This window comes from Eptesicus fuscus, chromosome 3 (genome assembly GCF_027574615.1).
Source record: "Eptesicus fuscus isolate TK198812 chromosome 3, DD_ASM_mEF_20220401, whole genome shotgun sequence".
Lineage (NCBI taxonomy): Eukaryota > Metazoa > Chordata > Mammalia > Chiroptera > Vespertilionidae > Eptesicus > Eptesicus fuscus.
In genome coordinates this window covers 38,349,597-38,366,829 of record NC_072475.1, presented here as the reverse complement: position 1 = coordinate 38,366,829, position 17,233 = coordinate 38,349,597, and the positions used below count along the sequence as shown (strand labels likewise).

Here is a 17,233-nt window from a genome sequence, read left to right as displayed (position 1 = left end):
GAAAAGGTCATAAGATGGATGAAAAGAATGGAAGACAAATTCGACAATATGAGTAAGAACCAAGAGGAAATGAAGAAGAACCAAGAAGAAATGAGAAATGACATCGCGGCTGTAAAGAACTCAACAGAAAGCATCAAGAGTAGACTAGATGAAACAGAGGACTGCATCAGTCAGCTAGAAGACAAGGTAGGAAAAAATACCCAAGTAGAGTAACTTCTAGAAAAAAAAAATTAAAAAGCAGGAGGAGAGCCTAAAGGAACTTTGGGACAACATGAAACAAAACAATATCGGCATAATAGGGGTGCCAAAAGGAGAGGAAATTAAGCAAGGAATAGAAAACCTGTTTGAAGAAATAATGACAGAAAACCTCCTTGATATAGGGAAGAAAAAACCCACACAAATCCAAGAAGCTCACAGAGTCCCAGGCAAAATGAACCCCAAAAGACTGACACCAAGGCACATTATAATTAAATTGGCAAACACTAACGACAAAGTAAGAATCTTAAAAGCGGCCAGAGAGAGACAGAAAGTTACATAAAAGGATCTCTCATCAGACTAGCAACTGATTTCTCAACAGAAACACATCAGGCCAGATGGGAATGGAATGAAATACACAAAGTCATAAAAAGGAAGGGTCTGAATCCTAGAATACTGTACCCAGCAAGGCTATCAATCAAACTTGAAGGTGAAATCGGGAGCTTCACAGACAAAAAAGGACTAAGGGAGTTTATTAGCACCAAACCAGCAATGCAAGAAATGCTAAAGGGTCTGCTGTAAAAAATAGAAATAGGAAGCAAAGAAGGAACACGGGTAAAGAATAAAAATGGTGACAAACAAGTACCTAGTCTATCTAACAAAATAGTAACATGCAATAACCATCACTCCGCTACACCCACAAGCCACGCCCACCAGCGAATCAGGGGTGAGTATGCAAATTAACCCAACCAAGATGGCTGTGGCCACGGAGAGAGCAGGAAGGAGGCTTGGGTTTCCCCAGCAATGGAGGAAGCCAAGCTTTCTGCACACCCTGGCTGGCCCAGGCCTCCACTTAAGGCTACAAAGTTTCAATTATAGAAGATAAATAAATGCCAACAAAAATGGCTGCGGAAAAAAAAAATGGCTGTGGCCACTGAGTAAGCAGGAGGCTTGGCTCCGCTCAAGGATAAAAAGTTTCAATTATAGAAGATAAATAATTCCCAGATAAAGGGCCTCCACTTGGGTCGCCGGGGGGAATGGCTGGCCTGCAAACCACCACAGGCCCCTCGCCCAGGCCGCCCCACACCCCAAGAGAACCCCCACCCTGATCTGGGACACCCTTCGGGGCAAACCAGTCGGCCCCCACCCATGCACCATGTCTCTATCCTATCTAATCCTACCTAATAAAAGAATAATATGCAAACTGACTGTCACTCCAACACACAAGATGGCTGCCCCTTTGTGGACACAAGATGGCCAGCAGGGAAGGGCAGTTGGGAGGGACCAGGCCTGCAAGGGAGAGCAGTTGTGGGCGATCAGGCCAGCAGGGGAGGGCAGTTGGGAGGGACCAGGCCTGCAAAGGAGGGCAGTTGGGGGCGATCAAGCCTGCAGGGGAGGGCAGTTAGGGATGACCAGGCCAGCAGAGGAGGGCAGTTGGGGGCGGGGAGCAGTTAGGCATCAATCAGGCTGGCAGGGGAGTGGTTAGAGGGTGATCAGGCTGGCAGGCAGAAGCCGTTAGGGGCAATCAGGAAGGCAGGCAGGTGAGCAGTGGGGAGCCAGCAGTCCTGGATTGTGAGAGGGATGTCCGACTGGCCGTTTAGGCCCGATCCTATCAGGCCTAAAAGGGCAGTCGGACATCCCTCGAGGGGTCCCAGATTGGAGAGGGTGCAGGCTGGGCTGAGGGACACCTCCCCCGCCCCCCTCCCCCCATGCACCAATTTTGTGCACCGGGCCTCTCGTCAATAACTTTAAATGTAAATGGATTAAATGCCCCAATCAAAAGACATAGGGTAATGGATTGGATAAGAAAACATGACCCATTTACCTGCTGTCTACAAGAAACCCACCTCAGAAGAAAAGAGGCACACAGACTGAGGGTGAAAGGATGGAAAAAGGTTTTTCAGGCAAATGGAAATGAAAAAAAAAGTGGGGGTAGCAATACTTTATCTGACAAATTAGATCTCAAAGTGAAGGACATAAAAAGAAATAAGGAAGGCCACTTCATAATACTAAAGGGAGCAATCCAACTAGAAGAAATAACTCTGGTAAACGTATATGCACGCAATACAGGAGCACCCAAATACATAAAAAAAACTCCTGGAAGATATCAAGGGAGAGATTGACAGCAATACAATCATAGTAGGAGACTTTAATACCCCACTATCACCATTGGACAAATCCTCTAAACAAAAAATCAGCAAAGAAACATCAATCCTAAATGACTCACTAGACCAGATGGAATTAATTGACACCTTAAGAACATTTCACCCCAAAGCTACAGAATATATATTCTTCTCAAGTGCACATGGGTCATTTTCAAAGATAGACCATATATTGGGTCACAGGCAAAGCCTCTTCAAATTCAAGAAGATAGAAATCATAATCAAGCATCTTCTCAGATCACAGTGGCATAAAACTGGAAATCAATCACAATAAAAACAATCCAAAAAATTCAAACACATGGAGACTAAATAGCATGCTATTAAACAATGGCTAGGTTACCAGAGAGATCAAAGAAGAAATAAAAAACATCATGGCAACAAACAACAATGAAAACACAACAATCCAAAATCTATGGGACACAGCGAAAGTAGTCTTGAGAGGAAAGTTCATAGCTCTACAAGCCTACTGCAAAAAACAAGAAACAATGGTAATAAATTACCTAACCCTACAACTCAAAGAGCTAGAAAGAGAGCAACAAAGAAAGCCCAGTGTAAGCAGAAGGAAGGAAATAATATAGATCAGAGCTGAGATAAATGACATAGAGACCAAAGAAACAATACAAAAGATCAACAAAACCAAGAGCTGGTTCTTTGAAAGGATAAACAAGATTGATGAACCTCTCTAGCCAGGCTCACAAAGAAGCAAAGAGAGAGGACCCAAATAAACAAAATCAGAAATGAGAGAGGACAAATAACAAGACACCCCACAGAAATACAAAGGATTGTTAAAAAATACTATGAACAACTCTATTCCAACAAACTGGACAACCTGGAGGAAATGGACATATTCCTAGAAAAATACAACCTTCCAAAATTCAATCAGGAAGAAATATAAACATCTCAATAGGCCAATAACTATGGAAGAAATTGAAGCAGTCATTAAAAAGCTTCCAGCAAACAAAAGCCCAGGGCCAGACGGCTTCACAGGGGAGTTTTACCAAACATTCAAAGAAAACTAAAACCTATCCTCCTTAGACTATTCCAAAAAATTCAAGAGGAAGGAACACTTCCAGGCTCCTATGAAGCCAGCATCACCCTAATACCAAAACCAGATAAAGACAACACAATGAAAGAGAATTACAGGCCAATATCCCTCATGAACATAGATGCCAAAATCCTCAACAAAATTCTAGCAAATCGGATCCAGCAGTACATGAGAAAGATCATACACCATGACCAAGTAAGATTTATCCCAGGGATGCAAGGATGGTACAATATCCGCAAATCAATAAACGTGATACATCACATAAACAAATTAAGAGATAAAAACCACATAGTCATATCAATTGATGCAGAAAAACCATTTGACAAAATCCAACACCATTTCTTGATAAAAAGTCTCAGCAAGGTAGGAATAGTAAGATCATACCTCAACATAATAAGCGCCATGTATGATAAACCCACAGCCAACATCATACTCAATGGGCAAACACTAAAACCATTTCCCCTAAGAACAGGAACAAGACAGGGATGTCCACTCTCACCACTCCTGTTTGACATAGTACTGCAAGTATTAGCCATTGCAATTAGACAAGAAGAAGAAATAAAAGGCATCCAAATTGGAAAAGAAGAAGTAATACTGTCCTTATTTGCAGATGACATGATACTGTACATAAAAAACCCGAAAGACTCCATCAAAAAACTATTAGACTTAATAAATGAATTCGGCAATGTAGCAGGATACAAAATTAACACCAAGAAATCTATGGCATTTCTATACACCAATAGTGAACTTACAGAAAGAGAGACTAAAAAAGCAATCCCATTTACCATCACACCAAAAAAAGTAAGATACCTAGGAATAAACTTAACTAAGGAGGTAAAAGACCTATACGCGGAAAACTACAGGACACTGTAAAAAGAGATAGAGGAAGACGTAAACAGATGGAAGAACATAACATGTTCATGGATTGGTAGAATCAACATCATTAAAATGTCCATACTACCCAAAGCAATCTATAGATTCAATGTACTACCCATTAAAATACCAATGGCATATTTCACAGACCTAGAAAGAACTCTCCAAAAATTCATCTGGAACAAAAAAAGATCCCGAATAGCCACAGCAACCCTGAGAAAGAACAAAGTAGGTGGGATCTCAATACCAGATTTCAAGCTGTATTACAAGGCCACTGTTCTCAAAACAGCCTGGTACTGGCACAAGAACAAACATATAGACCAATGGAATAGAAGAGAGAACCCAGATACTGACCCAAACCACTATGCTCAATTAATATTTGACAAAGGAGGCATGAACATACAATGGAGTCAAGAAAGTCTGTTCAATAAATGGTGTTGGGAAAACTGGACAAATACATGCAAAGAAATGAAACTAGATCACCAACTTATACCATACACAAAAATAAACTCAAAATGGATCAAGGACTTAAACATAAGACAGGAAACAATAAAAATAGTAGAGGAATCCACAGGCAACAAAATCTCAGACATATGCCGAAGCAATTTCTTCACAGATACCGCTCCTAGTGCAATGGAAACTAAAGAGAAACAAATGGGACTACATCAAAATAAAAAGCTTTTCCACAGCAAAAGAAACCATCAGCAAAACAACAAGAAAGCCCACTGTATGGGAGAACGTATTTGCAAATGTTATCACTGATAAAGGTTTAATCTCCAACATCTACAGGGAACTTACACAACTTAATAAAAGGAAGATAAATGATCCAATAGAAAAATGGGCAACGGACCTAAGTAGAATCTTTTCAAAAGAAGACAGAAGGAAGGCCAAGAGACATATGAAAACATGCTCAAAGTCACTAATTATCCGAGAGATGCAAATCAAAACGACAATGCGGTACCATCTCACACCTGTCAGAATGGCAATCATCAACAAATCAACAAACGACAAGTGCTGGCGAGGATATGGAGAAAAAGGAACCCTCGTGCACTGCTGGTGGGAATGCAGACTGGTGCAGCCACTGTGGAGAACAGTATGGAGTTTCCTCAAAAAACTAAAAATGGAACTCCCATTTGACCCAGTAATCCCACTTCTAGGAATATATCCCAAGAAACTAGAAACACCAATCAGAAAGGATATATGCACCCCTATGTTCATAGCAGCACAATTCACCATAGCTAAGATTTGGAAACAGCCTAAATACCCATCAGCAGATGAGTGGATTAGAAAACTATGGTACATCTACACAATGGAATACTACGCTGCTATAAAAAGAAGGAATTCTTACCAATTGCAGCAGCATGGATGGACCTGGAGAGCATTATGTTAAGTGAAGTAAGCCAGGCAATGAAAGAAAAATACCACATGATCTCACTCATTTATGGAAAATAAAGAACATTGTAATCTGATGAACAAAAAGGTAGATACGGAGACAGTAAAGCACCGAACAGACTGTCAAATTACATCGGGAAGGCTGGGGAGTGTTGGGGAGGGGGGGGGGAAAGAGATCAACCAAAGGACTTGTATGCATGCATATAAGCACAACCAATGGACACAAGACACTGGGGGGGTGGGATGAGGACATGCGACAAGAGGTAGGGGAGGCTGGGGGAAGGTCAATGGGGAAAGAAAAGGAGATATATGTACTACTATATGTAATACTTTAGACAATAAAAAAAAAATACATTTACCTTTTACTTTTATAAAGCTAGTTTATTTTTTGGTTTTGAAACAACTAGAATAAATGTACCCAATATTATTCTCGGGTTTTTGCTTGTGGCTTGTTGAACTCCTTAGATGGTTGGTTTTACAGTTTTTATCAAATTTGGAAAATTTTTGGCCATTCTTTACTCAAATATTGTTTTGTTGTTCCTTTCACAACCAAATCACTCAACCTGTGAGAGTCATGCAGTATGACTGGGAAATAAATTTTGTTGTTCTAATAAAAATTGTAAAAGATCTTGGGGTTGTTTGTTGTCACAGCATAAGTTCTAACATGAATGACGTACTTTCTGACCTAATGGTTCCGGTAGGGTGAGGAACTATTTCCCTTTCTCCAGGCAGAAAAAACTACCATCTCTTTGAACTTGATCCAAACTCTAGAATGGTAGTCACCTCTAGCAACTTAATTACAAGATCAAATTTTTTTCTTGATTCTCCTAGAATTCAGTCTAAATTCATTATGAAATTTACTTGTGGAAATCTATAACACTTTCAGCAATAAAAATAAAGTAACAAAAAAAAGAAATTTACTTGTGAATGATTCACTAGTTAGCTTGGTTGCTATTCCACAAAATCCATTTTTAACACCAATTTGAGTTCTCTTAAAATATTACTATTATATTCAGGGTAGACTCTTATCCCAAATGATTCTATAGAGAAAGGAAAAGAAATGGCAGGATGACAAGCTGTTGGATTATACTACCTTTTATTCTGTCATTATATCTAGGTAGTAATAATTTAAAATGTTTCCAAGAACTCCTCCTCCTCCTAAGAAACTAATTTATTTGAATGTCATATTTACCTATTCTTGGGGGTAATGTGCAGAAAACTGCCTCTTAGTAGTCTGGCTCTGGAGCTGTTTGCCAACTCTCAGTTCAACTATCAGTGTAAATGATAATGGAGATAAGAAAAGAATAAAATGCTAGGTTTATGAATCATCAGTACCAAACTGTAACCATATTTTGTTCTCTCCTTGATACAATGGAAAGAATCAGAAAAACCCTACAGGTAAAATTTTATAGAGACTCAATAAAGTGATCCTGTGATTTGATAGAAAGTCCTTATGTTGTATATGTAAATTTCTGGCAATTTCCTTGACTTGTATAAAGCCAATGTTGGAAATTGTATTACTTTTATTAATTGCATTGCTAAACACTAATATGACTTATGAAGATAGAAATCCATATATTTCCTTACCTAGGATTGGAACAAGGTACTCTTTGAGTGTTCACATTATCACATAAGGGTTCTCCTCCATGGTAGATACCTGTTCGAACATAGATCTAAAGAAAAAAAAAAAGTATGTGTATACAAATATATATATATAATACAAACACACATGTACACGTACGGGGACAAAAGTAGGTTTACAGTTGTTTGTATGGAAAATACTACAATAATTAATAAATAATAATACTAGAATAACTGTTTTCCCCTGGCCAGGTAGCTCAGTTAGCAGAGCGTTGTCCCAATATGCCAAGGTTTCAGGTTCCATTAGAAGTTTCTGTTTAGATGTAGCTTTTCAGTTCTCCTTTTCTCACATATATAATAAGTTAATACTGATGCAGGCTCTTCACCAAAATTTGTTGCAGTTTTCAGGGGAACATCAGACTAATAAAAATCACTATAGGCCCACCTTTAGGACAGGTATGGAATTCAGAGTTTTTCATGTTTTAGAAAGATAAATTGGTACATATACTAAACATTATTCAATACTATTTGAAGTTAGAACACCCATAAATATATTAATACTTCTGTAACAAAACACATGAATATTCATAGTAGTGGGATAAATAAAGATATAAAAAAACCTTGCTTCAACTTGGGCCAGGTTTTGCTGCCAAATAAATTCTGTCAAACTTTTGGTTTTAAGAGCTCAGAATTGTGATCATTAGAACCATTAGGATATTAGAATGACAAAGGACCATAAGCTGTGTAATATCAGAGGTAGATGGGTGGTTTTCTAGCCACTTGAAAACATACTGCAGCTCAATAGATCATTATTTAGTTCAATAAGTTTATATAAAATCTACACTAATAAAAGAGAAAGATGCAAATTGACCGTTCCTTTGTGACGCCCACCAGTCAATCAGGAGTGGGTATGCAAATTAACCTAACAAATATGGTGGGTTAATTTGCATATGCAGGTGCCGAGCGGCTGGGGGCGGGGCGGGACGCTTGCATTTGCATCGTCAGGCGTTCCGCACCGCCCCAGCAGCTCCAGGTCTCTGGGTAGTGTGAGAAGGCAGAAAGGCGGCTCTGGGCCGGAGCGAAGGCAGAAGGCGGCTCAGGGCCAGAGTGAAGGCAGTGCCGGCAGCCAAGGGAAGGAAGGCCCATTCTTGCACGAATCTTCGTGCATCGGGCCTCTAGTAATTTATATAAAATAATAAGCATCAACATGACTTTACCTTGTCAATGTCTCGAATATTTACATTTACATAGGTTGCACAAAGAATTTTTATTCTTAGTGCACTATTTATACCCCAAAGGGATTTTGTAGAAGTTTCTCCATTCATATATGGTGTAGCTGTGGATATGCGTCTGGAATAAGATGGCATTGTAAAACAGTCCATTGGCAGTTGCGAGTAAAGGCTTTCCTTAGCCATCAGCATCAAATTGGGCATCCTCCCAAGCATTATACAGCTTCTTATATACTGTAAAGGAGATGGGGAGAAGCCCTTTTTTAAATAAGGTTTTTCATTTTAAAAGCAACATGTAAGAGTATTATGAGAGAATTTACATACTAATCTGCAAAGGTGATAATGAAATCAAATATTATAGATCACATTTCTTAGCAGTTGCTACATTTAACATTTGAAATACATATCTGGGAGTTACATTATAGCACAAGATCAACGAAGCACCTATTGGAATATAAATTGTATTAAAAAAAAAAAGGTCAGTTTTTGACACTTTAGTTCTACCCTTAACTGTAAGAAAAAAAATTACAAACAAGGATCAGAGGATACTCATTATGAAAACACTGCACTTGTTAAAGGAAAAGCAACATCATTTAGTAAGCTTCTATCATTCTATCTATTAAGTCATATCGGTGTCCAATCCAAGGGTTGCTGCCCCTTGCTCTTTTGTTGCAACATTTCTTGAGAAACATTTGTTTTGCTAAAAAGTACAAAACAAAACAAAATAAGAGTAGACTGATAAAAATATAGGATGTATTTAAAAATATATTAAAACACATTGTTTGATCCATGAAGTGGTAATTAGGATAGAAATTTCAAATAGAAATGCTACAGTGTACATATTATAATAGCCTATTTTCTTACCCGTAAATCCACTAGACTATAAGCTACCTGAAGGCCAGAACCATGTCTTGCTTGGTATTGTAAATCAGTACTTAGCATACACTTGGTACAAGTATAGTTGCTTCTTATATGTATTTATTAAATAAACAGAATAGAGAATAGGGTAATATTAATAGTATATCTTAACAGAACTAATAAGTCATAGATTTTTTTTTGAAATGTTTAATTACTGCTAGTGCCATTGCTTGCAAGGAGATAAAATACCCCATATTTTGGGGTTAGTGTAACTGCCAATGTTTTTATGTTTGTTTGTCTTTTTTTGACAAGGGGACATTTATGTTATTGCTTTCTTGCATATTCAAATGAATACAATAAACCCCTTTTAAAAAAAAGAAAAGAAAAAAGAAGGCACATGAAAAGCCTTCTGTGCAAGCTTCATGTTATTTAAAATTCTTACTGGCTAATAAAAGTATTTTCACTATAGAACTGGAGCTGTCTAGAAAAGCATATGATGCATTTTTTGCATGCAGAATACCTGAAACATTGTACTTACCTTATAGCACAATTAAACAGTCACCAAAACAAATGTTTGTATCTGAATAATAATACAACTATTGTTACAATTGCAAACCGTTAATCAGCTTATCCACATATATAATCAGATCCCCAATTACATAAAATTTAAAGAAAGAATAGCATCTGTTATTTCAAATTTAATTCATCATCAATCTCTCAAATTAAATAATTATTGTATAAAAACAAACTTGTGAATATTATTTAATAATATTATTTATTTCTCAAAAAGTATGTTTTAAAAATACAGACACTAGTCCCCAATGTGATTAATTTTTAAATTTAAAATTAATATATTTGAAACTTGTTACTCACCTTGTATTGACTCAGAGGATATTTTTCTAGGAAGTATTCATCACATCCACACACTTTTAAAATATATTTGCCCTGATATTCTAAAACACAAAGTTTTAGTTGTTCAGATGATAGCAACATACTTCGAGTTTTTTTCCTGATTGCTTCAGCAATTACTTGTTCTGGCACATAATCATGGTTGATTTTCAGAGTATACTTCTGCTTGTCATTATTTGGAGAAACTATCACCCAAATCACCACTATTATTTGCCCTATAAGAGGAAAACACTATTAGATGTAATCATCATATATATTTCATTTTTCAAGAGACAAACTTCAAAAAGCGTGCACTACCATTCTTCTAACCATAATCATAAATGACTTATTATCTAACTAATTAAATGCAGGTAAATCTTCAAATCTAATAGGGCTACCAGGCTATGTCCAAATCTCATGTTTTATGGCAAGCATGCAAAACTGACTGGTGGGTCCTAAGTACCTGAGACCAATATAATTCCATTCGAAACTGCATGGTATACTTCATGGATACAACCTCTGTGAAGAGTGACTCATTATGGTATACAAAAGGTTCAGAAGTGGAAGGGTTTTTGGTAACTATGGGAAAGAATCATGGAGACTTAAAGAAAGATGATAAATCAGAATGAGAGAAAAGATGGGGGAGGAGGGAAAATAAGATGGATTTTCTTCTTTTTTTTTTTCTTTTAAGATCAATTAAGCCAGAGGATTAAAAAAAAAAAAAAAGATGATAAACTAGAAAGATTAAAACTGTCAGAAAGGCCTAGGTATTCATAGTACAAATTCTTCCAACTACCTTATATGTTGGAAATTTTTCATAAAGATTGGGTAAAAATAAAAGAGTGCTTGTTCCATTTTAAAAAGTATGCTAGCGTAGAAAAGAATTTCAAATAAAATGTTATGTTATATTGCATTAAACTACTCTGAATAATATGGGTGAAATAGTAATAAGATGTTAACTTATTTTACTAACAGAACTTTATATTTATTAGTGTGTGCGAGTTAAACTATTCTATAACTTCGAATTAAAAACTTCACTTTGGCCCTGGCCAGTGTGGCTCAGGTGGTTGGAGCGTTGTCCCATACACCAAAAGGTTGGGCTTCAATTCCTGGTCAGGGCGTGTACCGGAAGGCAGCTGACAGATGTTTCTTTCTTGCCCCCAACCCCTTCTCCTCTCTCTAAAGTCAATAAGCATGTTCGCAGGTGAGGATTAAAAATAAACAAACTTCACTTTGTTATCTTGAAAAATACAGAAACGTACCTGACATATTTTCATTTAAAAAAACACACAATATAGTTTATATTTTTCATGCTTATTTAAATCTAGAAATCAATATATTAAAATCAAAAGTCAAAAGTCAACATCAATATGATCAGATTTAGTATATCTAACATTAAGAAATTTATTTTTTTGAATATATGATATATATCAAGACAATGTAAAGTTTTCCTAAAAGTTCATAAAATGTGTGTCTATTTGTATTTGTTTTTACATGTAAAATGATAATCAGCTGTAATTCTACAGCAAGGAATGTCAAACTCAAACTTCTTTAGTTTTATTTTGAATAAACAATTCACCAAGGGCTCAGCACCATATGCACACAATTTGATCAATTAATAAGTATTTATTTGTACACATGTTGTGTACTTGGCACTCAACTATATCTTGTCAGTATAAGCAGTATCTGATTTCAAGAAGCTTATCATCTAACTAAGATAAAAAATACTTTAAAAATATAGACACGATAGAAGTTTTCACTACAGTAACCAATTATGGTAGACTGCAAATTTTCTTACCTTTATCTAATTTATTATATATGTGTTTTGGCAATTCTGGTGAAGATTCTACATTTGGAGGATAAACATACATTGCTCTACTGTGAGGTGAATTAAGATCCCTAAGATCCACAGCTTCTTTACAAACATTCAGAATATTTCTTCGGAAGTCCTGTACTTCTGGATCTTTAACCATGTCAAATTCACACACTGGCATGCCGATAGCAAAGCCTTAAAAATTTATAGAAAGAAATAATATTCTATTCAATACACAGTATAAACATGTTTCTTATAAATAGAAAACTTGGTAGATGTGGAAGATCACAATAGAATAAAGACGTTTCTCTGGGTTTAAAATATTTTTTATGCACACATACAGTAAGAGTTGACAAGGACTCAAATACTTTTAATAAACATTATATTTAGCAACTTGGAGCAAAGGCAGCAAACATTATCCATATCAATTATTTTTTAGAGAATAATAAAACAAAACTGGGCTATAACAAATCTAAGTCAACCATACAAATCATACTTCTTAAAGAAAACTTTATTAAAAATACCAAGGTGTTAAAAATAGTTCTTAGTCCAATAGTCAAAAAATACTTTAGATTTGCAATGATTCTTATTTAAAAATCTATTTAAGATTACAAAGGTAATTAACTGGTTCAAACAAATATTTCAGTGAGGAGAAAATAAAGTTGCACAGTTATTTGCATTATTAGAATAGGATGACAATGACATTTAGTCAAAAATTTTCTCATACCAATTTCTCGATTGAGGATCTTTTCTTCACGGTTGCCTACTGGCTCAATTACTTTTAAAAAGGGTTGAAAGAGCCGAAGGTCACAAAGCCGTCTTGTTTCATCAAAAAATTCTTCCCTTTCTGCTTCTTGGGTAACACTTACGAAAATGTAAGAAGATTCATCTTGAAGAAGTTGATGGAGAGGGTACTTTCTTGCTTCTTTAAATAGTTCATGCTTTATAGTTACTAACGTAGCCTCACGGAGGCATTCTAAAGTCACTATCATTCCATTTGGTAGTAAACATTCAACTAGGATTCTTGGGGGCATCAAGTGGATGCCCCACAGTTCACCTGATGATGGTCTTGGAGGCATTGTTCTGATCCTTTACAAGTTTTACATATAAAACAACTTTAAGGAATTAGATGTGTGGCTGTCCCAAAGCAGAAATCTAAACCAAAGAAGGAAAACAGATGTTAAAAGAGAAACAACTATAGAAGAACAGATTTATGGCATTATTAAGTGTAAAAACTCATTTTCCATAGTTTGAATTAATTAGGATAAGTAATAATAATTAATCTTAAATATTTTGATGGAGACTGTTGCTCCGGGCTGATAGAATTGATTGCAAGGCAGAAATTAGAAAAAAAAAATCACTTGTATTTCATTATATTTAGTAAAGTCATTTAATAAAAAAAAATTTCATATGAATGAATTTTTAACAATCAGGTCTTACCAAGACAAAAATGAGACTATGGGAAGAATGAATTAAGTTGTAATTGAAACCAAAATTTCCATCACCCATCACCTCTACCATTCTCTTCTATTTTACTGAGCAGACTCTGGGCTAAAAAGGATCATTTATCATGGGCCAACTGCTCTAATTCTAAAGATGAGTAAAGCAAAGGCTTAGAGAAGTAAAATCTTTTACTTTTTCTCCCCAACCTCCACCCTGTGATAATGAGAAATTATATAGCTTAATCTTTTCTTCTTTCTTAAATCAATCTTTGTAATTTCCTTTTGTGTACTGATTATTTTCTAAGTGATAACTTGGACCATTCTGTTTTTAAAGTATGTTAGGTATATGGTCACTCTAATATAAAGTGCCATCAATGCATTTTCCTTGAGATGTGACCAACTGACAATGATACATCCACTTTATCAAATAACCTAGTCCTAATACCTCTGATTGAAATGATCTACATATAATGGAGATCCACTGACTTTCTTTGTCAGTACAATGTTCCAATCTTGTTAAGCACTTGTATTTTATTTATTTATTTATTTATTTATTTATTTATTTATTTTTATTGATTTCAGAGAGGAAGGGAAAGGGAAAGAGAGATAGAAACATTAACGATGAGAGAGAATCATTGATTGGCTGCCTCCTCCACACCCCCTACTGGGGATCAAGCACGCAATCCAGGCATGTACCCTTGACTAGAATCGAACCCAGGACCCTTCAGTCCGCAGGCCAATGCTCTATCCACAGAGCCAAATCAGCTAGGGCAAGCATTTGTAACATTTTAAAAAATATTAATTATCATTATGATTTGAAGCCCTAATTTTTTAGATGTCAACAATCTTGAGGGGATCTTTTGGAAGATACTGTCAAAACCAGAAAGCACAGGTTTATTTCTTGTTTGTGTTTATTTTTCAATTTTATTCAGTGAGCTAAACTGCGAAGGTATAAAAAAAGGCAAAGTGAGAGACATTAGGAAAATAAAAAAGAAATAAAAGCTGGAGAAATGAATCAAAGGTCCAGATAACTTACTATATTTGATTACTATAGGCACTGGGGACAATAGCTATAAATGACACTTGGTTTATTCACTAAAAATGTATTGGTGCTGTCCCCAGAACCATGTTAGGTGCTGGGAATGTGACGATGAGCAAGACACATGTCCCTTCCCCTCACAAGACAAAGTTAAGAGTGGGAAGATTATGTGTATGTTGGGTTTTGGGGTAATTAAATTCACAGATATGAAACAGAAAAACATGCTCTCATAGAGAATGCCAAATGCTATAAAAGCTCACAGTTGTCACTTGACTCAATGGAAGTTGGGGTAGGGAGGCTTTCACAGGAGGTAACATATAAACTGAACTTTTTAAGGATACACAGATACTGAGCAAACACAGTAAGAGGTGAGGAGCATGTTGCATCTAATCCAGAAATCTATCTCTGACTCCTCTATGTCATACCTATCAACATCTAAGCCATCAACAAATTCCGTTAATTCTATCTCCTGATCTGTCTACACTCCTTCACTATCACTTTCAGTACCTTGGGTCAGGCCACTACTATTTCTTGTCTGGACCACTGCAAAGGCCTAAGTGGTTTCCCTGCATCTAGGTTTGCTCCCCACAATGCATCTTTCACCTCGTGTGGCTAGAGAGAGCAACAGGCCTATTTTGGGCAGCCATTTCTGTTATACCAGTTCTCAGTTGCAAACAAGTGTTTATGGTATGCTTCAGAGTTTTAACATATGAAAGAGGTGAGGAGTAGAAATAGAAGAAATTTCAAGCCTTACCCTGCCTCTGAAAATATAAAAATTGGAAGACAATCAAGAATATACAATTATTTTTTAACAGTTAAAAATATTTTTCTTCAAATTTATAGGAGACCCACTAAAGTTATAGGATTTAAAATACAGATCTCCTATTTCTTATATTTTTCAAAGAAAATTCATTGACTAGTAAAAAAAAAAACAACCAGATGGATCTGTGCGTATAATTTTAGAAGTGACTTAGGCTAAGCTTTTTAAAACATACAAGAAATTTAATGAATGCAAGGGATAATGCCAAATGACTACTTTTAAACGATGACCTGCCTGCACAAAAGTTCAAATAAAAACAAAACAAAACCACAAACAACACCAAAACAGCAGCTGTGTTTTATAGTTTTCTTTGTTGAATGGCACTAACAGGTCTATGTTATGAAATCCTGGGGGCAATTATTTTATAGAATAAATAGCAACCCCCAGAGTTTCATATGTTACTTAAGAATTAGCAAAAGAGAAGTCTAGTATAGTAGACAGATCATTGATTCTAATCTTTATTATACTATCGTATACTTACGGGCAATTAACAACTATGAAATACTCAAAATACACTCTTCTCATAAGAGAATAAATGCGATCATAGCCATAAAACACTTGGAGATCCTGGAGGGCAGGCACTGGTTGATATTATGGTCATACTACACAGAAGAGAGAGGATGCTTACTGTCTTCTTATGCCAGGCCTTATTCTGCACAAACCATTACCTCAGAGCTCACATGAACAGAAGTGTAGAAATACAATGCACTTAGGAAGTCAATAACCCTTTATAAGACAGGTATTGCCATTTTTACATTATAGGGAAACCGAAGATCAGAGAAGTGATTCACCACCAGATATGGATTTTGAACTTATATCTAGGTGATTTCAAAGTACATGCTGTTATTTGGGCTTCAGTTATGGCCAGGTAATACTCATTGGTGGTGAATAAGAGAATGGGCTCTAAAGTTACACTGGATTCAAATTCTGGCTGCCTTAATTAGTTGTGTGGCCTTGAGAAAGTTTAATTCATCTCGCTGAACTTCATTCTGTGCCCCCCCCCCCCCACCATTAGTTAAATTGGGATGATGGTACCGTATTTTTCTGTGTATAAGACGCTATTTTTTTCTAAAATTGTTAGACTGAAAATTGAGGGGCATCTTATACACAGAAGTCAGCCGAGAAGGGAGCCATGAAGGTAAGTAACTGCCCATACTTTGTCAAAAAGGCTTCCTCCAATCACGAGCCTTATTGTTACTGACGTCAGCTGATGCAGTAATTGGAGGTGAAGGTGGAGAGTGGGCAGATGCAACAGGGACCAGAGCATTCTGAGCCCATAAAGATGTCAAAAAATAAAAAGATAAATACCGGTAAGTGATTGTCTAACTCTACAAAATTCAAACTAAATGTAATCAGCTATGCAGAAGAGCATGGAAACAGAGCTGCAGAGAGACAATATGGACCTCCTCCCACTGAGTGTATGATCAGACAGTGGAGAAAACAGGAACTACAACTTCTTAAGCTGCTAAAAAAGAAGAAGGCCTTAAGAGGAAAACCAGCAAAATGGGCAAACTTGGAGCAGAGGCTTAAGACTTGGATTATGGAGCAGCGCCAGAGTGGCTTATGTGTGTCAACAAAGCTTATTCAATGTCAGGCAAGAATGTTTGCAAGCAAAATGAACATTGTTGATTTTACAGGAAAGGCAAAATGGTGCTTCAAGTTCATGAGAAGGGAAGGGTTGGCCATGAGAACACGAATAAAGTTACCTCAGAAAATGCCACCAGTTTATGAGGATGATCTCACATACATAGATAGTGACTCAGAAGACAGCAGTGATACAATAGCAGTTGAAGAAATTGATATGTCTGGAACTAATAGTGATGAAGAAGAGAGCAGTGATGCAACAGAGGCTGAATAAAGTGACATGCTGCATAATATCATAGCACTGGTATGTAA

The 17,233-nt window shown here is 36.5% G+C and overlaps 1 protein-coding gene across 1 annotated transcript in view; it reads right to left on the bottom strand.

Moving 5' to 3' along the window:
- The window catches only part of PIK3CA (phosphatidylinositol-4,5-bisphosphate 3-kinase catalytic subunit alpha), a 76,317-nt gene that overhangs the window by 26,621 nt on the left and 32,463 nt on the right, over positions 1 to 17,233 (bottom strand). Inside the window, exons 2-6 of the mRNA XM_008142319.3 lie at positions 12,764 to 13,191; positions 12,022 to 12,231; positions 10,209 to 10,459; positions 8,466 to 8,711; positions 7,255 to 7,340 (exon numbers count right to left, since the gene is read on the bottom strand). Coding sequence (XP_008140541.1) covers positions 7,255 to 7,340; positions 8,466 to 8,711; positions 10,209 to 10,459; positions 12,022 to 12,231; positions 12,764 to 13,115 — 1,145 coding nt within the window. The 5' untranslated portion in view covers positions 13,116 to 13,191. The remainder of the gene's footprint in view (positions 1 to 7,254; positions 7,341 to 8,465; positions 8,712 to 10,208; positions 10,460 to 12,021; positions 12,232 to 12,763; positions 13,192 to 17,233) is intronic.